This window comes from Echeneis naucrates, chromosome 3, assembly GCF_900963305.1.
Source record: "Echeneis naucrates chromosome 3, fEcheNa1.1, whole genome shotgun sequence".
Lineage (NCBI taxonomy): Eukaryota > Metazoa > Chordata > Actinopteri > Carangiformes > Echeneidae > Echeneis > Echeneis naucrates.
Window position 1 is genome coordinate 17409168 of NC_042513.1, and position 25051 is coordinate 17434218.

The 25051-nt window shown below is 42.0% G+C and overlaps 3 protein-coding genes and 1 pseudogene across 5 annotated transcripts; 2 read left to right on the forward strand and 2 right to left on the reverse strand.

Moving 5' to 3' along the window:
- The first annotated feature begins 1417 nt into the window (after positions 1 to 1417).
- On the forward strand, positions 1418 to 8180 carry LOC115040816 (Y+L amino acid transporter 2). 3 transcript variants are annotated; one of them, XM_029497866.1, is made up of 10 exons: positions 1418 to 1488; positions 3452 to 4033; positions 4144 to 4269; positions 4758 to 4902; positions 4982 to 5105; positions 5185 to 5288; positions 5411 to 5507; positions 5706 to 5855; positions 6967 to 7150; positions 7249 to 8180. In XM_029497866.1, exons 2-10 carry the CDS (start codon positions 3544 to 3546, stop codon positions 7314 to 7316), a joined length of 1488 nt encoding a protein of 495 aa, XP_029353726.1. In that variant the 5' UTR covers positions 1418 to 1488; positions 3452 to 3543; the 3' UTR covers positions 7317 to 8180. The 3 variants fall into 3 exon arrangements, with proteins under 3 accessions (XP_029353726.1, XP_029353725.1, XP_029353727.1); XM_029497865.1 differs by lacking the exon at positions 1418 to 1488 and having other exon boundaries at positions 3324 to 4033; XM_029497867.1 differs by lacking the exons at positions 1418 to 1488; positions 7249 to 8180 and having other exon boundaries at positions 3324 to 4033; positions 5734 to 5855; positions 6967 to 7099.
- Positions 8181 to 9717: 1537 nt separating this feature from the next.
- LOC115040820 (probable RNA polymerase II nuclear localization protein SLC7A6OS) lies at positions 9718 to 14305 on the reverse strand. Its single transcript, XM_029497873.1, has 5 exons — positions 14058 to 14305; positions 13077 to 13406; positions 12094 to 12300; positions 11305 to 11437; positions 9718 to 10654 (listed from the first exon to the last, which is right to left on the reverse strand). Exons 1-5 carry the CDS (start codon positions 14244 to 14246, stop codon positions 10518 to 10520), a joined length of 996 nt encoding a protein of 331 aa, XP_029353733.1. The 5' UTR covers positions 14247 to 14305; the 3' UTR covers positions 9718 to 10517.
- Positions 14306 to 15014: 709 nt separating this feature from the next.
- Positions 15015 to 16274, forward strand: LOC115041213 (zinc-binding protein A33-like; annotated as a pseudogene).
- Positions 16275 to 17557: 1283 nt separating this feature from the next.
- LOC115040815 (adhesion G-protein coupled receptor G5-like) lies at positions 17558 to 24141 on the reverse strand. The gene is made up of 12 exons (XM_029497864.1): positions 24019 to 24141; positions 23691 to 23745; positions 23283 to 23370; positions 21913 to 22041; positions 20671 to 20835; positions 20532 to 20580; positions 20359 to 20450; positions 20078 to 20196; positions 18974 to 19254; positions 18387 to 18489; positions 17946 to 18271; positions 17558 to 17855 (listed from the first exon to the last, which is right to left on the reverse strand). The coding sequence occupies exons 1-12, from the start codon at positions 24125 to 24127 to the stop codon at positions 17740 to 17742; spliced, it is 1632 nt and encodes a 543-aa protein (XP_029353724.1). The 5' UTR covers positions 24128 to 24141; the 3' UTR covers positions 17558 to 17739.
- Between the last annotated feature and the right edge of the window lie 910 nt (positions 24142 to 25051).

Below are 25051 nucleotides of genomic sequence, written 5' to 3' on the forward strand. Positions count from 1 at the left end.
GCACTGTATGATGTTGTAAAGATCAACATTATGTCATTTGAATTATTGTGTACATTTGAGTTTTGTTTTGTTTTTTTTTTCTGTATATAGAGTATTAATAAAAATTTGTTTACTAAAACTGTGTGTGAGTTCAGCAGTGCACCATAAGCACATTCAAGGCTTGCTGCTTTCCTGCTCTGTCATATCTGCTTAACTCTCGCTTGAGTGTTTCCTCCCTGGAGCTTTTAGATTTGTTTTTGTCATCACAAACATGCTCCTTGTTTCCCACTGAAATTCTCTATGTCCCTGCTACATGTGCCTACATGCACACCAAGCTCATAATAGCAGTTTTCGACTTGGAACAGGCTGACTTGTCTGTCCTTCAGAATAATGAAGGCCCCACTTTCTAGCTTTATTTTTTATCTGTGGTGCTGTCTGATGCAGACATGGCAGCTCCTTGTGAGATAGCAATGGTCTCGGACTGCTTCATTTTAAAGGATGTGGCTGCTCCTCCACCAACATGACCACAAGAGAAAGCTTTCATAGGTGTTACGTGACCCAACATGAAGTTCTTCGTTCATATCTGTTGATAATGAAATTCACGTTTAGGGTCATGTGATATAGCACACATCTGTTTCTTGGTTAACAACCCTGCCTCAGTATCAGTTTCTCGGCACAGGGACATTTTGACAGATCTGTGCTCTATAATTGCATGAAATGACCACGAGTGGGTCGAGTACTTTAAAGGAAATTTCTGTATATTGTCCTTTAACAAACTCCAGTTTTGACCTCTGTGTGTGAACAATGGCATAGGTCACTCGTTGATGGCCAAAAGCCCGTCTTCTCTGCCCTTTGCTCTTAGCAGGGCCACTCTAATTACATATCTGCAGCACTGTGTCAAGCTTGGTGGCGGTCTCATGGGACTGTTATTATGTTTGTGTCTGTTTTATGTAATAGAGAGATACTTATTAGTGGAATCTGACAATACCAACACTTTGCTAGTACAACAATCATAATTCAGGGTTTACTTCAGAAGTAACTCTTAATTATGATTTGAAAACTTTATTAAAATTCTTACATCATATATCGACATATATGCCTGGCCTATAGACATTTATGATGATGCTTTGTGTATATCTGTATAGGATTAAACAGACATGTATGCAGACACTATTTACACTCCAGTTCAAAATGATTATTGTTGCTGATGATGGTAAGAATAATAATAAGCATCCTCCTTGTATGGAGACCAAAGTGTGAAATCTAAAGGGTCCTGCTTTGCTGTTGTTTATTTGTTGTCTGCTCTTCGACAGCAGAAATGTTAGTTTTTCTTGAGTTGTTGTTGTTGTTGTTGTTGTTGTTGTTTTCCAGTGTTACCGTAACACACGTAGAGTGGCTGTGGCTTGTGAGAGTCACATGACGCCAGGAGCGGCAGCAGCCAGTTGGGTGCCGGTGCGGCCGGTGTCAGTGAGCGGACCGTCATCATCCAGGAAGGAGCCTCACCGGGAGGTAAGACCGACTGGGATCACGGTGCCGCCGCAGCCCGGGCTGGTGGAGACAGCTCCGGGGATGAGTCCTGTCTGACCCCATGCTGTGTTTCTGAGCGTCTTTGTATTCATGACAGGTGGAAATGATATTTGTGTTTGTTCGTTTGTTTGTTTGATTTGGGATGCTGGGCAGATGAAAAACAAACCCTCGTCTAAGATGAGCCAGTTCTGCCGGACAGTGGTGTTTTCATTTGTTACAGCAGGCTCAGGAAAATATTTCAGTGTCAGGATTGCCGCATCCTGTGTGAACCGTCCTTGTTTTGTTATCACATGACCGGCTTCCTTTGAGCTCTCCCTGTTTAGCCCCTGTTATGGGAGCTTTTCTTACAGACATTTAATCCTCCCTTTAAGCTTCTGTTGTGCTGAAGTCTGACAGAACACACAAAAATATTTCTACACCGGTTGCGATAATTACTGATAAGAATAAGAATTGTTGGCTTTATTGTGAAAGGTAAAAGCGGAAGTGTGGTCCTTTAGACAGCGTGCTTCAGTGAGGAAACGCTGAGAGGTCTTAATGCCCTTATTTATTATTAGGCTGCTGCTATGTGTCTTCATACAGCCGACACTGTCCCAGGAAATAGACGGGTCCGTGCAGTAATACGGAAGTTGGTGTAAAAAAAAAAAAAAAAACCTGGCTGGCTTTTCAAAGTTAATGCTGCAGCTTATGAGGACCCTTTTTTCTATCAGCTTTTCTAAGGTGTCACTGTTTATGCTTACAAAAATAAAGCCAAAAAGAAAGAAAAAGATATTTGCCGTCTGCATTGGAGGAAGAAAGAGGTGATGGCATTTGCCAAAGGTCGTCAGTCAAATTCCAACCCGGGACATCACAATCACACGAAGAGCATCTTAGACCTTTCTGTGTTACAGCTCTCGCTGTAGATCACACATACGTTTCACCTTCAGGCTCATTAACCAAGATGCATAACGTTTGACACATTTCACGGGTTTACAGACACACAAAGACACACAATACTTCTAGCTCCATGCTGAGGTGGCTTGAGTCAGGCACCAGACAAAAAGCACCACTTCTGTTCGGCCGTCTTTTGACTTATTGGATGGTCCGTTATCGCCAGGTAAACAGGTGTTGTGGTGACGAAGACCATGGTTGAACTGAAGTGTGCGCCTCACACGCACACTAGCCGCAGCTCACTGTGGCAGCAGTGTTAGGGTTAGGGTCAGGTTTACAGCCATGTTACCCAGATACCAAGATTTAGTTATGGCCCTGTGGCTCACCAAAACGGTGCTCACAAAGAAAATCTTTCAGCTGTCAGACATCACTGACACCAAGAGCCTGAATTCGTTTTACTCTGATTATGGAAATGAGGGGACAGTTTGGATTGCAGAGTTGTGTGTGACCCGTCGGGGCTTTCTTTCTGTTGTAAAGGACAGATGGACAGTTTCCTCTGGGTCACAAAGGGTGGAGGTGTGGGCAGGAAGGGGGGGGGGTTGATTTGGTTTGGCTGTGGCAGAAATCAAAAGATGGAGGTGGATTTACACATATGAACAACAGAAGAGTAACATGACTTGAAAAAGGCATTTAGAAACAATGAAATTGTGCGACACAATAGTCGATGGTTTGGTGTCCATGTGGGCACAAAAGCCCTGAGCAGGTGACTCCCTGTTGAAGTATTATTATAGCATGTCCTATTTACTGTCTCCACACAGTCCTATCAGAATATAATGGCACAATGTGTAGAAAAGAAGGAGACATTAGCCCTGCCCATCGCCTCAGGTTGTTGTGTATCTCTTCTATGCTCTGTGGTTTTTGTTTCTGCTGTCACTGCCCTCCCTGTTATCGGCTCACCCAAAAGTTCCCCGTCTTCCCTGTTGCCCTCAGCTCAAGCCCTGACCTTTCTGTTCCGGGTGTTTCCCCCATTAGTGGCCAAATACCCATTACACTTTGCACATCTGGATGTTTTGCACAGATTGTTCCAGAGGCTGCCGGATAGGGACCAGGACTTGCCTGTCCATAGCCAGTCCTCTGCTCCTGCTGGTTCAGCCCCAAGTCATCTGTGCCATGGCTCAAGGCGAGGAATCCAAGAAGTCCAATGGCAGTGCTAGCCCCTCCTCCGGGCTTTTGGAGGAACCCAAAGAGAGCATGCAGCTGAAGAAGGAGATCTCGTTGCTCAACGGAGTCAGCTTGATTGTAGGAAACATGATCGGCTCTGGCATCTTCGTCTCGCCTAAGGGCGTGCTGATCTACAGCGCTTCTTACGGGCTGTCGCTCATCATTTGGGTTATTGGGGGCCTGTTCTCTGTGGTGGGGGCCCTGTGCTACGCTGAACTGGGCACAACCATCACCAAATCTGGGGCATCGTATGCCTACATCCTGGAGTCCTTTGGTGGCTTCATCGCGTTTATTCGTCTGTGGACGTCCTTGTTGATCATTGAACCCACCAGCCAGGCAGTCATAGCCATTACATTTGCAAACTACCTGGTGCAGCCACTCTTCCCAACGTGTGAGCCGCCATACTTAGCAGCCAGGCTCATCGCAGCGGCGTGCCTATGTAAGTTCACAGTGCACACTCTGTCCCTCTGCTGTTTCATGTCTGCTACCTGCTCCTGCAGGAGCGGACTCAACAATAAGACCATGTCTGAAACCTTCTTCTCTCCAAAGGCCTGCTGACGTTCATCAACTCTGCCTACGTGAAGTGGGGCACCCGCGTGCAGGACATTTTCACCTACGCTAAGGTGGCGGCCCTCATCGTCATCATCACCACTGGCATCGTCAAGTTGTGCAAGGGTGAGTGAACAGCTGAATGTGGGCTTGCAAGTCTGGTGAGTGATGTTCATTGGATCCCCTGCAAATGAGACCACATGATGCACGTGATGATGGCTGCTGTCAAGTGAAAATAGCCCTGCTTCCTCCCCAACCATGCCACGGTGTTTTTGGATGTCATGTAACTGTTGGGCGTTGCCAATTTACTCCTTTGCAGAGTAGCTGAAAAAGCCCCTGATGTGAGCATATTGCTTTTACACCATTTCTGTTTTTCAAGAATTTCATATTTTTGAGTCCGTCTTTGCAATTTCAAATTATCCGTTACACTAATTGAAACACAAGTGTAGACTCACACATGCGCAGTAGAACCAGTAGCATTGACGCAAGCGATGACACTTGACCGGTTTAAAGTGCAATATATTTACTGAAAACTTGAAATCTCTTTTACCAATAGCTGTGTCCCATTTCAGGCTGCAGTAACATATCCCTGACTGTTCCTTTATGTGTCTTAGGTTACACTGCCCATTTTGAATGGTCCTTTCAGGGATCGTCCACACACCCAGGTGACATCGCTCTGGCGCTCTACTCTGCCCTCTTCTCTTACTCCGGTTGGGACACCCTCAATTTTGTCACTGAGGAGATCAAAAACCCTGAAAGGTAATTCCCCCCTTTATTTCCAGAGGAAGTCAGAACACTTGAGTCTGCCTGGTCATGATCCAATGTCCCGCTGTCCCAGGAACCTTCCCTTGGCCATCGCTATCTCTATGCCCATTGTCACCATCATCTACATCCTCACCAACGTGGCCTACTACGCCGTTCTGGATGTTGGTGCTATACTTGCCAGCGATGCAGTGGCAGTGGTGAGTGAGGCACTCTGTTGAAAGATGATTTATGAGTCTGTGTGTGTGTGAGTTCATCCAGTTCATGTGCCCGTTTCAGACTTTTGCAGATCATACTCTCGGTGTGATGAGCTGGACCATCCCCATAGCTGTGGCTCTGTCTTGCTATGGAGGTCTCAACGCCTCCATTATCGCTGCCTCCAGGTAGAAAACACACACCGAAATCTGCACTAGTTTCTTTGTGGTAATTGTGACAGCTTAAAAATCCTGAGACTAGTCCTTTGTCTGGAGCTTTACGACTTTTAATTAATGCGTGTTCTATCCAGGTTGTTCTTTGTGGGCTCCCGTGAGGGTCACCTTCCAGACGCTCTGTCCATGATCCACATAGAGAGATTCACTCCGGTCCCTGCTCTCATCTTTAATGTATGAACTTGGATTAGTTTCATTTGCAGGATCCTGTAAGATCAGGGCCTTGTAACTCTGCTCGTTTCCTTCTCTGCATTACCCGATTAGAAACTCCTATCATAAGTAAAAATCCAAATTTGATGAACGGAACTGAAAGTATCTGGCTGCTTGTTGAACTGTTCCCACCCCCATTTTGTTCCTCTGGTCACTGTCCAGTGTGTCATGTCGCTGATCTACCTGACAGTGGAGGACGTCTTCCAGCTCATCAACTACTACAGCTTCAGCTACTGGTTCTTCATGGGTCTGTCCATTGCCGGTCAGATTTACCTGCGCTGGAAGGAGCCTGACAGGCCCAGACCGCTCAAGGTGCGACCATTTACACACAGTGACCATGGTTATTCAATGTGTGATCCACTGGCATCCATTCATCTTTATCCATTTAGCTGTGTCTGGGACATGTACTTGACAAAAACCTCAAGTTGAAACTTATTATTTTCATTACAGCCAAGTCTATTTGTGCGTATTCTATATATATATATATACACACACACCTTTGTACAAACACATACAATAGATAAAGAGGAGAGAAATCATGTTTGTCAATTTGCAACAGATCAGAGAAAACGAACAGGTGGACAGTCTTTTAAAAAGTAAAACAAGAACAATAAGGTTTTAGCAATGAGTTGAAAAAGGGAAACCTATGCAAGTGCTAAAATAGGGCACGCAATACATGTATACAATAATTGAAAAGGTAATTTGGTCCGCATGTATCATGTTCACGGTGCTTAGCTGCTTGTAAAGCCACATGGCTTGTGGATAGAAGCTGTGCACAGTCTCGCTGGCCAAGCTTTGATTCAGTTATATTTCCCGGCAGGCAACAGCGAAAACAGTCCATCTGGAGGTTCCCAAAAACCAAATGCATTTTGCATGAATATCTATTCTTTAGCAGATGCTGATATTTTTAATTAAGCAAAGCCTTTTTAAAGGTCCCATATTTTACATTGTGTTTTATCTGAAGTGCTCATATAAGTACTAAAAACCATCTCAGTGCGGTTTTACATCGAGCACATCTGGGTCAGTCAGCCACTCAGAAGAGAGGCTCTCATCCTCTCCTGACAGGAATCCTCCCACGTTGGATGATGGGTCCAGGCGGGTGGGACTCTCGGCTCGGTCTGAGACCCACAAAGACCCAGAAGTCCCGGCGGCTGGTTTTAAGACTCAGTTTGTGAATACGGACAGTGAGAATTTTTCATAGGACTGAGACCTTTGATACCTCAACTTATATACAGAACCTGATTTATAACCAAAGACTGCATTTAGACTATATGGGGCCTTTAAATGAGGTCTATGACCCACGACCCTCTTCTGTGAGGCAACAGTGCCAACCACTATGCCACCACATTTAGACAACATGGGGCCTTTAAATGAGGTCTTTCTGTATTTCCAGCTCATTCTCTTGTGATTTCTTTCCTGGCAGCTGACTCTGCTGTACCCGGTGGTGTTCTGTATGTGTGCTGTTTTCCTGGTGGCAGTGCCTCTCTACAGCGACACGCTCAACTCTCTGATTGGCATTGCCATCGCCCTGTCTGGTGTTCCTGTCTACTTCCTGGGTGTCCATCTACCAGAGTCCAAACGACCACCTGTCATCACAAAGCTGCTGCGTGAGTTCAGCGCACACCTGGCACTAAAAGGCCATGCTTTTTCAGTTCAACACATTCCTTGCCCTCTCTCAACAACACGTTGTCGTCTCTTCCTGCAGAATCTCTGACTCACTTCACCCAGTACACCTGCTATTGTGTCCTGACAGAGTTGGACAAGAGTGAATAGCGTCCAGAGCACCTCAGACACTTTACCAAGCAGTCGCTGCATCCTGGAAGATCACAGCACACATAAAAGGAACAGGAAAAGGGAATCTGGATTTATGACTGCGACTGAACTTTACACTCTCTAAAGCTCTCAGTCCTCACTGACTTGTTTACAACACAGATGCACATATTTGTTTGTAGACTATTCCTGGATTTCAAAGACATCCAAGGTGTTTAAAACTTAAGCTGAATCAGTAAAGTTATGCTGTATATCATGAATATTATTAGAAAAAGAAAATTTCTTCAACAGACTTTTTAATCACCTTCACTAAAAATGATTTACCTCCTCGGTTTGTAGAGTGGCATGTGTCTGTCTGATTTTACAGGCGCTGTTTAAAGATTCACAGGGACCTGAGGAGGATTCAAGTGCATTTTATGATATAAGTTATAAGTTTATCATTTAAGTTATTGGAATTGAAAATATGTGAAGGGGTGCTGATTAATGTACCATAAACCATCTGTCAATGATTTGAAGGAAAAAGGGAAGAAAATGTTTTGCTTTCTTTTCCTTTTGGTCTGCTGCTATGTAAATATATGGATTCACCATCCTGTCGTTGCTTTTCTGTTCTTCTGTTCTTTGTATTGTGTGGCTCTATGTTGATATTATTATAACACAATATTGGCGGGTTTTGGCAGAGGTGGGTTTGGTGTCAGTGGAGTCATCTCTGTCTAGCATTGTAGGAAGCTGGAAACTTCCTGTTCTGTTTATTCGCTTTATACTTAATGCCACTAAATCAATTAGGAACTGTCTACAAGACCTCAGCAGACATTGACATCTCATGCAAATTGGATCCCAGAATCTATATTTCATCTTTAATTTCTGCCGTAGTGGCCTTAACGACGCACTTCGGCACGGGTCTCCCTTGTCCAGTGCTCTGAGCGAACATCATGTACACAAGTGCCATGTGACATAAGGTGCATAATAAACTACAGTGTACCAAATGTTTTTCTTTTTATTGTGATGATTCTGTACAATCATAAGGTAACTGCTTAGTATCAAGGGAAGGGATGTTCGAAAAGATTCCAAAATGAAGCATGAAACGAGGCAGCAGGTTTGAATTAATGACTATCTGGAGCCAATCCCAGCACCCGGAGACCACATGGGGTGAGGGTGAGGGACACCCTGGACAGGGCCAACACACAGAGACAAACAGAGACCAAAAACCGCTCACAGCCATACCTACTCAATTTAGTCACCAATTAACCCAAACGTGATGTCTTTGGACGGTGGGAGGAAACCCACGAAGACACAGGAGAACATGCTGAACTCAGCACAGAAAGACCTACCACCTTCTTGGTAACCACTGTTCCACTGTTGATATGTCGCTGTTATCATTTATGAACAGCCAACCTGCTCCTGAGCAGATTATGTGGGAGATTGAGATCATCAGTTTGTAACCCTGCGCTCTGAAAATGATATCAGCAAGGACGAGCCCATTACGCTCAGATCGAATTGTCAGAGGACTGCTCAGGAGAACAAGAGTTTTAAAGGCCCAAAAAAACTTCCCAGGCTCAGTGGGAGTTCTCTATACATGACATACAGATCGATCAGATGGCGTGAGATCCATATGTCAGCATTTAGACCCAAATGAGTCCAGAGATAGTTGGAGGAGCGTTGATGATCTACAGACTGTCTGTCATTACACTACTTTAGCTCAGGAGAGAACTTGATGCAAAGACCTAAACAGGAGCACTGCTGCTCCATCCACACAGTAACAAAATGTGTGGCTCGTTGTTACTCAGGACACTTGACATGTCAGGAAGGGCAAAATTTAAATATTACATATGTACACTCATAAAATATAGATCAGAATGATTTTTTTATTTTATTTTTTTTTAATAAATAGGCCTAACCACATTAAGTACAAAGTGAGAGAGAATTAGGTGGGTGAGTGTGCCATGAGAAGTAAATAAGAGGAAATATTAACCATTTGTGCAGAATATTCTGATAAGAATCAGGTAAATAAAGGTGCAGGAGTGATGCATGTTATTGCGCAATAGTTCACAATCACAGCGATGATCAGAGGGCGGAATATTGCTAACCCATGTGACGACTTTGATATACGCCATGAATTTATGGGACTAAACAGATATTATTGTCAGGTAAGTTTGTACACGATGGGCCAGTCAGATATCAGAAGCTTCTACACTATATATTAGATATAACTTACATATTTACGCAGTCTGCACTTAGATTTTAAGTTGCCCTCCTCCACTGTGAGTCAGTGTGCTGCCTACTATGCATGAAGAATTAATTGTTAGAATATATTTTTAATCTCAAATTATCTTGAGTGTATTATAATAATTAACGATTTAATCAATTCATGATACTGAGGGCTGAAGAAAAGAGAACTCTGATCTGTTTTTGGTTTATTTTGAAAGCTTTACTTTTATACACATCTACATATTTACAAAAATTTAATTCAACAAGCATTCAAGAACTTCAATGGGAATTGCTAAACCACACACACAAAAGAATCACCACGCTTTCACATTATGCAAAAATCTAATACACGAGTATACGTACAATACACACAACCACCCAGCCGCACGCACACAAAATCATGCACATAATGCAAACACCCCAAATTGCAACCGCACGGCCCAAGACTTCTCACTAACATAGTTAACAGCACAAAGCATACGAGATATATCACACTAACGTGCAATATTTCTAACACGCATTCACTTTGGACTAACACCCACGCACAAATTCACTCCAGCACATTAAAAAAACAAAACAAAACAAAACAAACAAACAAAAAAAAACTAAACACTGGATCCCTCTGGAAGAAATACCTACACCGTAAAAGTCTGTGTAGAAAACAGATTGGTTTCTCACTGAAAAAAGGTGCGAGGTTGCGTTGTGTCAGCATTTTAGTTGTGTTGCGAGTTGGTGTCAGTGTGATACTTTGGCACATTAAATCCAACTTTTTGAAAATAAAGAGCCTTGTTACATTTACTTTGAGCTAGGAACCTGATGCTAAACAAACTCCAGAAATTGCTACATTTTTGATTAATTGTTTGTGTTGTGTGTTCATTTCATGTACCAGCCTAGCGGTTGTTTCATTCCACTCTCAGCTACACAGAGGTCTATGGAGTAGGCTGTTTACTGCAGAGAGGGCTGAAAAGATCCACTGACAGGTGTGGGTTGTGGGGGGGATCAATCAGAACTGTATTTGTCTCCATCGTCATCTTCATCGTCTTCATCTTCACCAGGGCAGCCCAGCTCATGCAGTACCTCCCTCTGATAGCGCTCCCAGCTCCTCCGGCTATATGAGTGCTCCTCCTCCCAGTAGCCTGCAGCCACAGGGAGCAAATCAGCTGATCAATGATGAGCAAGGGCTGGGGACAGGGTCCACTGTGATTGGACAGTCTGATAAAAAGCTGGCTATTACTAAGTGAAGTCAGAGAGAAATTCTCTGACCGGAAACAAATGCTTGTGTTACAATGAATATTTTATGTGGTATACTATTATTACTTATCTTAATGAAATATGCACATGAAATGGATTGGTGACCCGTCCAGAGATTACCTCCGAAAACCAGAAATGGATAAGCGGTGGAATGAATGAATGTGATTATTGGACGTTGGCGTAGCTGAACATGATTGATGCTTATTCTCGCCTGTGTCTCCTGTTTAGAGAGGCTGCTGGAGCTCTTGATTTTAGGCATGCAGCCATACACTTTTAGAACGCTGCTATTCATTCTTTGTGTTTGTTTGAACGGATGGAAAAGAAAGAAATTAATGACTTTGATCTGCCTGTGATTCCAAATTATTCAATCAGAGAAAAGATATGTTTGGATCTCATGGTTATTTGAAAATATTTGATAGCACTTGAGTGTGACATACATGGATGTGTGTTAACTGGGAGCCCAGAGCATCATGTATAAGAAAAGGTCACACTTTTACCTAGGACGACTGGAACAACCATGTGAATAAACACTTACCGCCGTAGCGTTCCTCTCTGTCGCTGTCTGCGTCACTTTCCTCATCTGGATAGTCATTCCTCCAGTTTCCCTCCTCATTTTCATCATCCTCGTCTTCATACACCTCTTCTTCATGAACAATGAGGTCAGGCACCTGAGACAGCAACAACAATGTCTTTATCAAAAAGCCTCATCTTAGGTGACTTTAGAAAAATTGTTCATAATACAATTGACCAAATATAAAATCTAATAACTTTTAGCCATGAGCACAAATTAGCTATGCAAATGCAAAGCTGCCCTCGCTCAATGTGAGCTGGGATTGGCTCCAGCAACCCCGCGACCCGTGGTAGAAGATGAATGAATGTAACATGCTATCACCTCTAATGGATATGTATTCAGACTAAAACAAGGAGGCAGTGAGACATGTCACAGTTTCCATTGCTTTTTATGTTAGACTTGGCCAAAACTATTCACCCAAATAACAAAAACACGCTTTACTTCTGTTTTTTGTCTCAACGTATTACTGTGGCATGCAGAGAAACAAACTCATGGCATTGATGGCACTGTGTTAGATCCCAACCACGACTTAGCTTGACCTTGTGTTTGGTTTATTCACTCTGTTTGGATAAATATAGAAGAAAACTGTCTGCTGTTGAATTATCCAAATAAAGATATTACTGTTAACACAAAATGGGAATTAACTCTGACCCCTGGCTTTCCCCAAGTCTACACTCTATTTCACCCATGTCTTCATTCACTCACTCCGGTTTCAGCACTCATTCATCCGCCTGTCCATCCATCCACACACACCAGTTCTCCCTCATCGGCGTAGGCCCTGACAGACAGGATGTCCTGGATCCAGCCTGGCGTGGTCCTTTCCTGGTAATAGAGATCATAGACGTAGTCCTCATCCTGCTCCCGGTGCTCTTCCCCGAGTCTCTCTCCAGATATGCTCAGACGTTCCCGCAGCAGCTTTGTATTGTTACACAGGATGACCTCCGGGTCTGAGGGCAACATCTTCAGAAGGACAGAACCAGAGAATCACTTAACATATAAATAAAAAAAAAATAAAAATATATATATATAAAGACAGTAAATGCACAGCATCTGTGAGACCTCAAAACTAGTGGGCAAACTCTTGCCCACCTTTGTTGACCTTTAAATAGTGAAAACATATTTTCTCCCCAACACTTTGCACCGCTGCCAAATAGACCATTTATTGTAATTTTCGGACTGTAGAGTGCACCTGAATATAAGCCACACCCACTAAATTTAAAAAGGAAAACAGTTTTGCACATATATAGGCCGCACTTATTTATAAATCACAGGTGTTGGAAATATAGGAAGAAATGGCAGATGGCAGGAAATATGTTACACAGAAAGATTTCGCCTTGTCGCCAGATCGATCGACTTTAACTTTAAAGCTGCATCATATGTATTCCTTTGTGTGTTTTCTATAAGGGTGTGTGCATGAAGCACAAAATAAATGATAGATCTGAAAGATTTAGTGCGGGTGTGTTTAATTTAATGCGAACAATTTTATTGGTCCACTGTGACCTGTTGGGTAAGTTCATTGGTCTGATGTGATGCTAAATGTATTGGCGGCATGAAGCTCGTTACCCGTAAAAATCCATAAATTAGCTGCATAGTTGTTTAAGCTGCAGAGTTCAAAGCGTGTGAAAAAAGGTAGCATCTTATAATCCGGAAATTACGGTAAATACATGTAAATTAAACAAACAAACAAAAAAAAAACTAAACTTAGCTCTACTTGGCTGCAGACCCATGTGACTCACCTTGGCTGACGATTTGTTCTGCTCCTCTTCATCCTCATGTACAATATCAACAACCTGGATTTCACCAAGACCCCAACACTTGTCCTGATCTTTCTCTGGGTCTCCTGCCTTCTCAGGAGCATCCGTCTGGGGGCTTTGTGGCTCGGTTGGACCCGACAGCCCTGTACGGTGGCTGGACAGTATCCTGTAGCGTTCCTCCCGCCGAGTGCTCCACTTGGTGCTGCGCAGGTCCCCAGTGATCCTTTGAGCACTGGCCGCAGAGGGCCTCAGTGCATGGGCAGTGCGAGGACGAGCCAGAGCGTGTTGGACCTGCGTCTGCACAGGAGCATCCTGGTGATGAGAGAGCAGTGAGACTCTTCAGTGCACCAAAAGATATATCAAAAACATCACATCACCCAGACTATGTTTGTTTTGATAGTTTTTACTTTCATACCCTCCCTACAGTTGGTGGGGCACCCACCCCCCTCCCCCATGGCCCCCAGAGATCCGCCCCTGTACTAACAGCATCACGGACTACTTCTCACAAAATGTCCCATTATGCAGAAACACAATCCACATCCCATATCTGCCTAGCGGCAGAAAATTGACATTCACCTACAAAGGCAGACCAGAGGACACTGGCCAATTCATTTTAATCGGGGTTGTGCTTTGCTACTTAGATAACATTATAGTTTATGCAGACGGGATTCCAGCTGGAAGTCAAAGCAGCTGAGGCCCGCCACACACCACAACAACGTCCAGCAGCATCCCGACGAGCTAACGATAGCTCAGCTAAGGTGATCTCCAGCTAAACGTTGGCGACGGTTAGCCGCGATGCTATGCTAACAACAACAAGGAGCGCGGACGGCGCGTTATTTCCCGACCTGCCAGCAGTCAGTCAAGCTTACTAACATGCCGTGTGAACCCCGAAGCCCCGGGTATAGTTTAACTGCCCCCGTTTTCGCCACAGGTTTGCGCTAACGTTAGCCTGCGGCCTCTCACCTGAGTCGCTACGGTCGCCACGAGTTTGAAGACGGAGTTCTCCACCTCGGCCTCGCTGGGCTCTGGTACGCTTTCGGCCGAGCCCTGGGACGTTTCCGGACGGATGCGTTTACACGCCAGCAGCAAAGTGTCTGCCGGGTCGGTCCCCCTTTTTCGCTTGACTCGCAGAATCGTCGTGTTTGGGTCCATGTCTGTGATCTGTCTGTTTTTTTTTTTTTTTTTTCCTGGCTGATGGAGAGCAGGAGAGAGCGAGCGGACCCGCCTGTATTTCCGGGTACGTCACAGTCCGTGTCAGACAGGAAATGATATAAAAACAAAATAAAATTCCCAAGATATTGCAAAATGTAAATTTATTTGGATGTAATCAACTTGTTAGCCTCAATACCATGATATCAAATTTATTGCTGTCAAAGTAAGTGAAATAAAGTATATAATTTCATGCTTATAATTTGGAAAATAAAGAAATAAAGTGGAGCTGTGTGGATATTAACCAGCTGTTTTAGCACAATGTCTCATGTGCCACAAGTATCAATATACATTTCAATATAGTTCTCCATTGCTTAGCATATTTTTTGTAAACCTTTCATTGTCTAATCTCTACAAAAACGAGCTGTTTGTCATGTTGGGAAGTAAAGCACACTGCAGTGCAAAGGTGAGGCAGCATGTCTCTGCAGGTCTTATTGTTTGTCTGTTGTGTGAGTGATGCATGTAAGTGAATTTCCCTTGGAATAAATAAAGTATATATCTATCATATTTATAATATCAAAATAATATAATATAGGAGACACAGTCCCCTTCATGCCATTTCAGTGACATCTGAGCCACAGTAAACAATGACTTCTAGATTTGACTGAAAATAAGATAACAAAGCTGAAAAATTTACATTTCTGGAGGGCAGTTGTTCCGAATAACTTTAGCTCATATTATAAGGATTCAACATTAATAAAGTGTTCAACTATGCTGTTGAATAATCTGTTGTTATTCCACGTCTCAGCATGTAAGCTGTCTGAGGAGACCTTCATCTGCACCATCTGCCTGTGTTCAATATTCAGTGTGGCCAAAATTTCTTCGAGGCCTGCATCACTGAGAGCTGGAAGGTCAACAGAAAATGCCGATGTCCTGTGTGCAAGAAGATTTTTGAAAAAAATCCCTGAACTTCATGCTAATGTTTTTTTATCAGAGATGGTTGCTCATTTCAGGGAGCATGCTGTAGAAAATGCTGCAGAGGTTGCCAGACCGGGAGTCGTCCCCTGTGACATCTGCACCAGAATCAAACTGAAGGCTCCCAAGCCCTGCTCGTTGTGTGCGGGCTCTTACTGTGAAGCTCCTCTGCAGCGACATCAAACGGTGTCAGCCTTTAAGAGACTCATCAGCCCACTGTATAACTTGGTAGACAAAATATGTACAAAGCATAATGAAGTCATGGAGCTGTTCTGCAAGACTGACCAGGTGTGTGTGTGTCAGTTTTGTATTGAGTCGGACCATGCTGTTCCTTTGAAATATGAGTGTGAGCTGGAGAAGACAGGGTGGTCTACAGATATCAGCCAGGAGGCAGCAGAGAGGCAGCAGAGGGCGTGCATGTCTTTTCTGTGACCTGTCTGCTGATTGAGCAAATCAAAAACAGACAGGAAATTTCATCAAAATCTGCAGAGGGATTGTCAAACAGCTGGGTCAGGGGATCTCAGAGCTGATGAAGAGAAAGGCAGTGGCTCAGAAGCATTTAAGCGCTGGTCCCCTCCACTTCCTCCAAAACTCTTCATCCCTAAATGCCTCTCTAAACACAAAGGATTGGAGAGAAGTCCATCTTCACCAGCCATCATTTGAGGGATCAGCGGCCAGAGCTGTGGCACGCCTTAAGGAAACAATCGAAAGAGGGACAGCAAACCTGTTTAAGGCAGAACTGAGGAGTATACAGCAGACATGACACTTGATCCCAACACCGCACATCCTAAACTCACCCTGTCTGACTGCGGGAAGCAGGTAAACCACAGTGATGTGCAGAGGAATCTCCCAGACAATCCAGAGAGATTTTCATTGTGTGTCATGGTCTTAGCGAAGCAGAGTTTCTCTTCTGGCAGATTCTACTACGAGGTGGAAGTTGAAGGGAAAACTAAATGGGACTCAGCAGTGACCAGTGCGCTGGCAAACAAACAAACAAACTCTACCCATTCTTCAGTACCTGTCTCAGAGATGGTGGGAATAACTCTGCCCCCCTAAGGATCTAACTGAATAAAGTCTTTTCTTGCTCTCATTTATTGATTCCAGTAGTTTAAACAGGGAAGCCTTTTTTCCAGCCACCGTGCCCCGCCCCTTCATAGTGTTGCAGATAAATAAATTTGATTAGATTTTAAAGAGAAAGTACTATATCAATGGCTGTTGTTCGATTTCATTTATCCATTACTCCTATTTATGATCACTCACTTGGTAATTAATTACTTGGTATATAATAGTCCGAGAAGTGGTGCAAAGTGCATACTTTTAGCTTTATTTACCCTGCCTTTTGTTTTTCTTGTTAGAAATACTACAAACAAAACAATTATATGCTGTTTGTTCCATTTTCTCATGAAATTTAGTTCTGTCTTGTTTTTTTAGTCATATTTTTATTTTATTAGCAATTTTTTTCTGTCTTGGTCAAAAAGTTAGCTAAAAAGAAAAATACTCAGGCCTTGAATCAGACAATCAACCACTTAATTAAATGAAGACAGCAAAATTCCTAACAAAACAAATCAAAGAGATTTTTCATCAAACAATTGAATCAAATTCAACTAAAACAATTGAAGGAATGTAACAGACAACCAGGAACAACCTTTGGAACCTGTTCCATGGTTTACTTGTCATGAGCGACCAAAGGGTTCATGGGGGCAATGCTTTAAGATGAGGAAGTCCCACTCACAATTGTATTTACAGGAAATGTTGAAATTGAGCAGCTAGCGTTCATGTTAAATTTTGGTAACCTTTAATGTGTGAATATTCCCCCACAGACTCGTTGCAGATTATCGTAACAATGCTAACTGCTGAAGAAATGGAGAGCCGGTTACATTAGCAGCTGTGGTAATTGCACCTCCCCTTTACTATGACACTAGAGTAAATTAAGTAATTTACAAAACAACAGAAGCCCGAGGAGTTATTGTAACCGACTGATGCTTGCATGTTAAGTCAGCTAGGAAGTGATTAAAATGAAATGTTAAGTGAGGTCCTGTATAAATGGAGCTTTACTGCTTCTTTAAAAATGTGGACTTGTTTTTCTCTTTACTGTTTCCACCTTATTCATTTGTTTCATGAAACATTCTTTGCACATTAGCAAAGTTCATGAAGCTGATTCTCAAATGTGAAAAATGTGTTTTGAGTTTTAATAAATAGAAGTAAGCCATATTTCTTGAAACAATTGTTTTTAATGTGCTATTTTATAGTCGCACTTAAATACAAATATAAGCTGTCTTTTTAATAATGACATGTTATATTACATCACTTTTATTTCAATGTTCAGTAAAACATTGACAATGGTTAATATTAGACATAAATGTAAGCACAAGAATAATAATTTGTAGCAACAATAAAAAAAATTCTTCTCATTGCTTCAATACATTTACAGAAAAAAAGTAATTGTTTGTTAACTTAAATCTTAATCTGAATAAACGCCTAATATAGGCAATGGATACAATGTTTGTCTTTGCTATGAATATCAGTTATTAAAACTGGTCATCATGACATTCTGAGAAGAACGGTCCCTGATTGAGGAGTTATTATCAGATTGGGACTTGCAGACCAAAGCCATGGACCACAGGAACATAAATAAACCTGAGGAGAAAGACAACAAGGCTATGAATTCTTCAGTGCACAATTAAAAAAGTAGTTCATATCATATATGAGGATCAAGCACATACGGACCTTGTAGAGAGTTCAGTACAGTGAATATATAGATCCCAGGGAGAGAGATGTAGGTGGTGGTCGCCAACCCCCAAGCCAGCCCCAACACACAGCTGAGGCCCAGCACCATAGCACAATCCTTCCACAACCTGATCCGTTTCTCTTTCTCTATCTTCTTGCACCCACTGCTGCTTTCACTGTATTGTAACGGCCTCCGTATGGCCTGGAGTTTATACACCACCAGCCCCAGCATGCAGGAGTTACACACGACCACCAGGCATGGGAAGGCCATGGTAGTGATGTAGCTGACTACAGGCCCATGTTGGAACTGGCTGCTTATCCAGCATCTGTGGGTTAGTAGACATAAAGCCAAGAATTTAAAGTTTGAATACAGCAGCAGCAAATGACATCATGTATTTGCTAGAAATGTTAAAATCTCAACAGTGAGTAGTGAGTCCTTACATCTGGCTTCCTGAATCTTGGTTTTCAGCATCCTTCAGTTTTAGACTGTGTTTACCATACACACCAAAAATCGCACAAATCACTGCAGTCACTGTAGGGAGACCTGCCAGAAGATGAGAAATATATAGAATTTATTTCAGTAATATTAATATAATGTGCTTAAATTCCTTCATTCATCTTCTACTGCTTATTGGTTTCCAGGTCACACTGAGGGCGGGGTACACCCTGGACAGGTCGCCAGTCCATCAGAGGGTCAACATACAGAGACACACTCAGACCTGCAGACAATTTAGAGTCACCAATTACCCCAAACACGATGTCTTTGGACAGTGGGAGGAAACCCATGTAAACACGAGGAGAACATGCAAACTCCGCACAGAAAGGCCCCTCGGCCTGGGAACCGAACCCACAACCTTCTTGTTGTGGGGCTAACCACAATGCCACCGTGCTTTCCAAGAGATTTTCAATTATATCCCATTTTTCTTAATTGCTGAAGTGAATCAGATGTAAATATTCCCATTATCTGTTTTATGAACAATATATTGGAGGATAACTAATTCATTCTGTCCAAACCAGGCTCCACTTACCCCATCCCACCAAGCTGAGTTTGAGCAGGTATCTCCTCACATAGATGTTGAAGACTCGGATGAGTAGAAGGTAAAGGTGGAATCCCTCCAGTGCTGTCCAGCTGAGGGTGGCCAACAGGGACCAGTGCAGAACAAGTCCCAGAATGCGACAAACTCCATCCTCCTCCTTGTCTTTAAGCATCCATACCCAGAAGCTGCACAGCAGAAAGCTGAGGTGGAGGCAGAACAGTGCCCCGGTCAGGTGCATGTGCAAACTGATGGCTTTCTCTGGACGTCGGGATCTAGAAGACAAACAGTGGACCTTATATTGTGATCCTTCTTCAATGTCCATTCATCAGATACAGTAACGTTACTATTCTGATGCACATCCTACTGGTACTTTCACGTTTACATGGTGCTAGCAGTCATGTGGACAGCCATATATTTTTTTGCACTCTTTCTCCTTATTTGCCTTCCTGCTGAATTTTGTTCAGACTGTGCTTGACTGAATAATGTACCATGTAATGTCCCCTATGTGCTTAAAGGCGGGGTTCCCTTCATTGGAACTAGTTTGTGTCGACCTAAGAAGGCAAAGACGTTTATAGCTGCTCTAAAGGCTGCATGGACACAGCAGTAAAATCAGATATGCCATTTGCACATGTGAAAGGTGACATATCTGTGAAATATCTGTGTGAAGAACAAAAATAGAGCTTGAGAGAGAGCATTGGTTTGGTTTTGCAAAACCCCCACACTGACAGAACAAAGAAGAAAGCTATTCTTCACACTCTCAGCTTGAAAGATGAAGATTGCTGTTAACATGCAACATGGAAACTGAAAATACTGAAAGGTTTGACAAACGCACTTATAGTCTTTGCCAAAAATCTCTCTTTGTCAATGATTTGACTTCATCTCTTAACACAAACTGATCACAGACTACATGTAAAAGTAAAGATTGGTTCAAGGTCTGCCAAATGAAGCCAATGAGTAGAGCCTTAAAACTGCATTCTATCTAAAGACCATCAGAGGGCGTCTGTATTAAGTAAATGAAAATGGCCCTGTTTCCACTTGATTTATTGGCTTGTAAACGTTTTCCTAATGAATTGAGAATAAGAAAAAAAAACTCACTGCAGACATATATAGATGATGAAGCTGATGACTGTGAAAAAGACGGAGAGCGCTGAACCAATGTAGGTGATATAGCTAAGATTCCTGGAGTGAGCTTTATCCACTGATAATTTGGGGTTCTGCAACAAAGGAACATGATATATAAGACAAAGTGCTGAAATGTGCAGTTCTGTCTTAGAATAGCACACTTTTTTCTCATGCTGTTTGGGGTTGGGCAACATGATACTGAGAGGAGCATGCTGCTAATAGATAGATTAGATAGATTAGAATAGATTTTTTACCACAAGCACAGCAAAGAAACTCAGATGGTCACAGCTGCAAATAAAATCTGTTCCATTCTGACTTGTGGTACAGCCTTCTGTGCTCCAATTACCTACACAACAAAATAAAAAGGATATTTGTGAATTTACTTTACTGTTTAAAAGCAAAAATACTGATATTCGGCAAATCCGACCTGCTTCATTATACATCTGCTTCCAAAAAACACAAATCCCACTCTCCACCTGAAAAATGATGAAAAACGAATGGACATCAGAAGAAAGGAGATATCATTTTCCAAAAGTATGGAAGATTAGCTAGATTTGTTGACTTACCTGTCCGTCCTGTTTGAAGATTATTTTGATTGGCTCTTCAAGGCTATTCACATCCTGGCTCCCTGCCTTCACGACCAGGACTGTTTGTCCCAAAAGAGAGTGCTGGCTTTGCTCAGTCTGGTTGGGTTTCAGTGCTGTTCTTCCTTTACTCTGAGGGGAGCCCACCTGCAATGGGTTGAGGTTGACTGGATGTAAATCAGATTATGGAATATGTTGTGGTGGTTCCTAACTGGCAGCGCAGGTTTGGTGATAAGGTGTAATTGTAGTTAAACTCTTCACCAACACTTACTGTTTTTCAAATAACCAAATAAAAGCATTGCAAGCATTTGAAATACATAAAAAAGATGAAATGCTTTTATGGGGCTATTGCTGGGTCATATCTGACACTTGCTGCTATTTCAGTCCAAGTGCGCATTTAAAGATTAGCAAAAGGAAGAAATTAAAGGAAAGAGAGTCAACAGAAGATCTTCTTTATCAGCCCAAAAAAAGATGACCTTCGCCTGCATAAAATGTAAAGATCTGTAAGCACATATTATTTGAACCTCAGTGGTCTGATGCTGGTTGCTGATATTTTGAGATTGTCAAGTGGATGATAAATTGTTAAAGAATGGGAAACTTTGAAGATGAGGATTGGCAACACCATTAGCTCCAGTGTCAATCTTTCCTAAAGTAAGAAAGCATGAAGCGAGCACAAGGGCTGATTGTCAGTGTGCTTTATGGAAATGATTGCCAATTGGCATGTGTGTCAGCTGTTTGAAATACACAGGGACAAAAATTAGGCACCAAACCAAAGAAAGCAGTGAGTGATTCTGTGACTGTTAAAAACAGAATATTTTTGAAGGTCCAAAAACCTTCGTAATTAAGCCACTTTTCTTTCTCTTCATCTCAGCTGTGGTCAATATTATGTTAATAATTGGAATTTAAACCCAGCGCTCTCTCTTTATATTGTATTGTATTAATTTACTGAGCGAGAAGCCACACCAAAATTCATTGTACTTTGGTATAATGACAATAAAGTTCATTCAATCATAATTTGAATCAAGGCTAAATGGACACAGAAAAGACAAAAAATGAAGCTAATGTTGAAGAGCCTTAAACGTGCATTCCATCTAATGATCATGAGGGCTGACTCAGCTGGCTGCTCATGAGTGACTAGTCTGGGTTGCCACTTGACGTAAACCCATCTCAGCTAAGAAGTCTACTGTCCTGCAGCTCCAGTTGTGTGCCTTCATGGCTACTGACCTTAAAGTAAGCGCTGTTGATCACTGTTATCACCACCAACACATTGTCAGTATCTTTAGCTGTTCTGCTTCTCTGGAGAGCGGAGGATGGGATGTGAACCTTGTGTGAGTCAGTGGGACCCATTTCAACCTAAAAACCATAAATACATACATACAGTGAACGGATGTTATAAAAGACATCGCACAATTAAAATCATTAATGAGTGAAAAGAAGTTCTTGAAATTATATGTAATGAAAATGTGAAACATGAAATGTAACAATCCAAAGGAAAACTACTGTACCATGTAATAGGACTCTTTGCGGATGACATTATTGTCTATCTCTAGAATCCTAACTTAACACTCCCTAAACTCATGGAGATTTTCTACGAGTATGGTCGAAAGTCAGACAGAGACAGAAATTTAAGTGTAAAGCGAAATCCATAAAATACTTGGGACTGATTATTAGTCAGAAACTTTATAAAATATATGTAATAAACTACAAAATAATAAATGATAAGATATAGGAAGATATTTAAAAATGGTCCACACTGGGGTTTACCAACACATGTGAAATCGAAATTGGGAACTGGAACTGAACATGAGTGATTGGCACACTATGTGCAGAACTCAGCAAACCTCCACCACCAGCTCTAAATATGGAGAGATTTTGAATGGGAGAATTGAATTTGCTTCTTCACACCACACATCAAAAACAGATAACCAGGCGAGCAGCAGCAGTGCTGGAGACAATGTGGGCAGATGAGTGCCAGTCACACGTTTTCTGGTCATGTGTGGAACTGCAGGGGTTCTGGGACAGAGTGGTTCAGATTCTGGAAGAATTTGTTTCCTACGAGACACCCAGGGACCCCCAGATAATGTACCTGGGTTTGACCCCAGAAGGACCTGTATCTTTTCAAAATACTGATCTTGGCATGTAAAAAGGCCATAACGAGAAACGGGCTGAGGAATGATCCTCCGAGCCCAGGACAGTGGCTGGGTGTTGTTGAGGACATTTACTCGATGGAAAAACTGACTTATCTCGGAAAGAAAGCAGGGACCCTGGACTAACAGCGACACAAATGGACTGTGCACATGAAAAAAGAAGGGTCAAATACTCAACAGACCTTATGGACAGTGAAAAAAGCGGCAACAGGAGTGGGGTGCCCCACCTCCATTAATTATCTTTATAATTTTATTTTATTCTTTCATTGTACCTTTTTTCCACCTCCCCAAGTTGCCATTGCATCGTTGTGCAGTTGACCATGTTTATGTATGAAAAAAAAAGCTAAATGAATACAAAGTTTCAAATTGATTTCATGAAGACGATGGAGAGATTTGCTTCTAAAATTCAACTGAGATGACAATAGTTATAGAGAAATATAACCTTACTTCCTTCAACGAGTTCACCATCATCCGATAGAAGTTTGGTAGAGGTCGGCGTCCCAATATACAAGTTGCAATTCTATCCTCATAACACCTGTTGGCATAAATGTCACAAAACTCAGCTTGACATGAAATGAATGTTTATACTCATTTTTATTTGTGGGTTGATGATGTTGACCGCATCATCATACTGTGGTCTAAACAGAGAAAGCTTTGATCAAAGACAGGATAAGACACCTTCACAGTGTCGTAGATTGGGTGAATAGACTGCTCAGTCATTTAAGCTGTCTCAGCATTCCTAAGGCAGCGTGGTAAATCACATGTATTCAGTATTGTAGGTTGAACATGTTAGCGTGCAAAAGGAGGAGTGCAAGAAATACAGAATCATCTTAGCATCTACTGATAAAGAATTACCTGGTCCATTCATGATCATTTTGCAAACACTCATCCAGGACATATATACAGTTCCCTGTCAAAGAGGCAAAGACAAAACAGATGGTGTATATAAATAGTTAGGGCAAGTGATGCCTCTCACCACAGAAACACATATATGAAATAAACTTCCTGTGCAATTGTTTGAGACCTGCTTAAGTTTTAGTGTTGGTGAGAGTTCTCTAACGGTAAATGGCTTGTGACTGACTTCTTGTTTCTGTTGCTCCAATGACGCGAATCCTTTATTAACTGGTTTCCACTTCACTAATTCAGACGCACAAACTTGTGAAAAACACATCAAAAGACTCACCACCAGCCTGTATTGTAGAAAAGCAGCCAAATGTGATGAGAGCAAGCAGAATCCACATTGTGTCTCGCTGTTCCTCATGCAATGATACAGTTCCCACGTCGTTCTGCATGTTGAGCAGGGAGTTTCACATCAGCATCACATGGTCACAGTGTAGTTGACATCGATTTCTTATTTGAACAGGAAGTGATTCATAATACACGTATGTGCAGTGGTTTTATCATATTCTTAGCAGACCAAAGATACAATATTTTCAGTTCAGCAGGGTGGTTGAGAATAATCTGAATATCGGTTAACATCATTAAGTTATTTTTAAGAAAAGCTAACATACCACCTACAATGTAACTGGTCAAACGAACACTTGGTGTGTGTTCTTACTCAAACAAAATCTTAAGCATTAGACACTCTTTACACTGGGGTAAAGAGGAAGTTATCTCCATATGCAAGAAATAAAAAGGTCAGGCGATAAGTCAGGAAGTGAAACTCATAGTTGCATTATTTATTTTCCAATGTTAGCAACATAAATAAATGAGAATGTAACATGCAAATTCTTTATTATATCCTTTGAGTAAATGAAATATAATAATGCACTTAATAAATTTCCGTACATCTGTATACAGGAGCACTTCATTCATTAAGAGGAAAAACACAACCTGTATAAATGACTTATCTAACAAAAATGCCACATTTTTCAAAAGAAAAAAAAAATGTAGATGGAAATGCTGAAAGCTAAAGGTTTCCTCGTTAGGTGAAGAAATGTCCTCACCTGTTATGAGATACAGATATGGTTATGTGAAGAGAATCACAGCTGTTATATGAATTCCCCAATTTTTGTGAGGTAATTAGATCACTGAAAAAATTGTTGTTGTTTTTTTTTTAGTTTTTTTTAAATATCATGTGTCTACAGTGGACATTGGAATGCCATACATGTGAAATTGAACCTTGACAGCTATCAATTAGTCCCAAAGACAATACCAAAAAGCCAACATCAGAATGTTGGTTTTGTTGTATATAAACATCCAAAAAGGGAACAAAA

Coding starts and splice junctions, on each gene's coding strand:
- LOC115040815 (XM_029497864.1), bottom strand. CDS start 24,127: ATGCAGAACGACGTGGGAACTGTATCATTGCATGAGGAACAGCGAGAC. Junction 18,272..18,386: donor CAAGATTCAGGAAGCCAGAT/GTAAGGACTCAC, acceptor ACTAACCCACAG/ATGCTGGATAAGCAGCCAGT. Junction 17,856..17,945: donor TGTACTGAACTCTCTACAAG/GTCCGTATGTGC, acceptor CTTTCTCCTCAG/GTTTATTTATGTTCCTGTGG.
- LOC115040816 (XM_029497865.1), top strand. CDS start 3,439: ATGTTTTGCACAGATTGTTCCAGAGGCTGCCGGATAGGGACCAGGACT. Junction 5,106..5,184: donor CCAGCGATGCAGTGGCAGTG/GTGAGTGAGGCA, acceptor TGCCCGTTTCAG/ACTTTTGCAGATCATACTCT. Junction 5,508..5,705: donor TCCCTGCTCTCATCTTTAAT/GTATGAACTTGG, acceptor GTCACTGTCCAG/TGTGTCATGTCGCTGATCTA.
- LOC115040820 (XM_029497873.1), bottom strand. CDS start 14,246: ATGGACCCAAACACGACGATTCTGCGAGTCAAGCGAAAAAGGGGGACC. Junction 13,407..14,057: donor TGGCGACCGTAGCGACTCAG/GTGAGAGGCCGC, acceptor TCTCATCACCAG/GATGCTCCTGTGCAGACGCA. Junction 12,301..13,076: donor AGAACAAATCGTCAGCCAAG/GTGAGTCACATG, acceptor GTCCTTCTGAAG/ATGTTGCCCTCAGACCCGGA.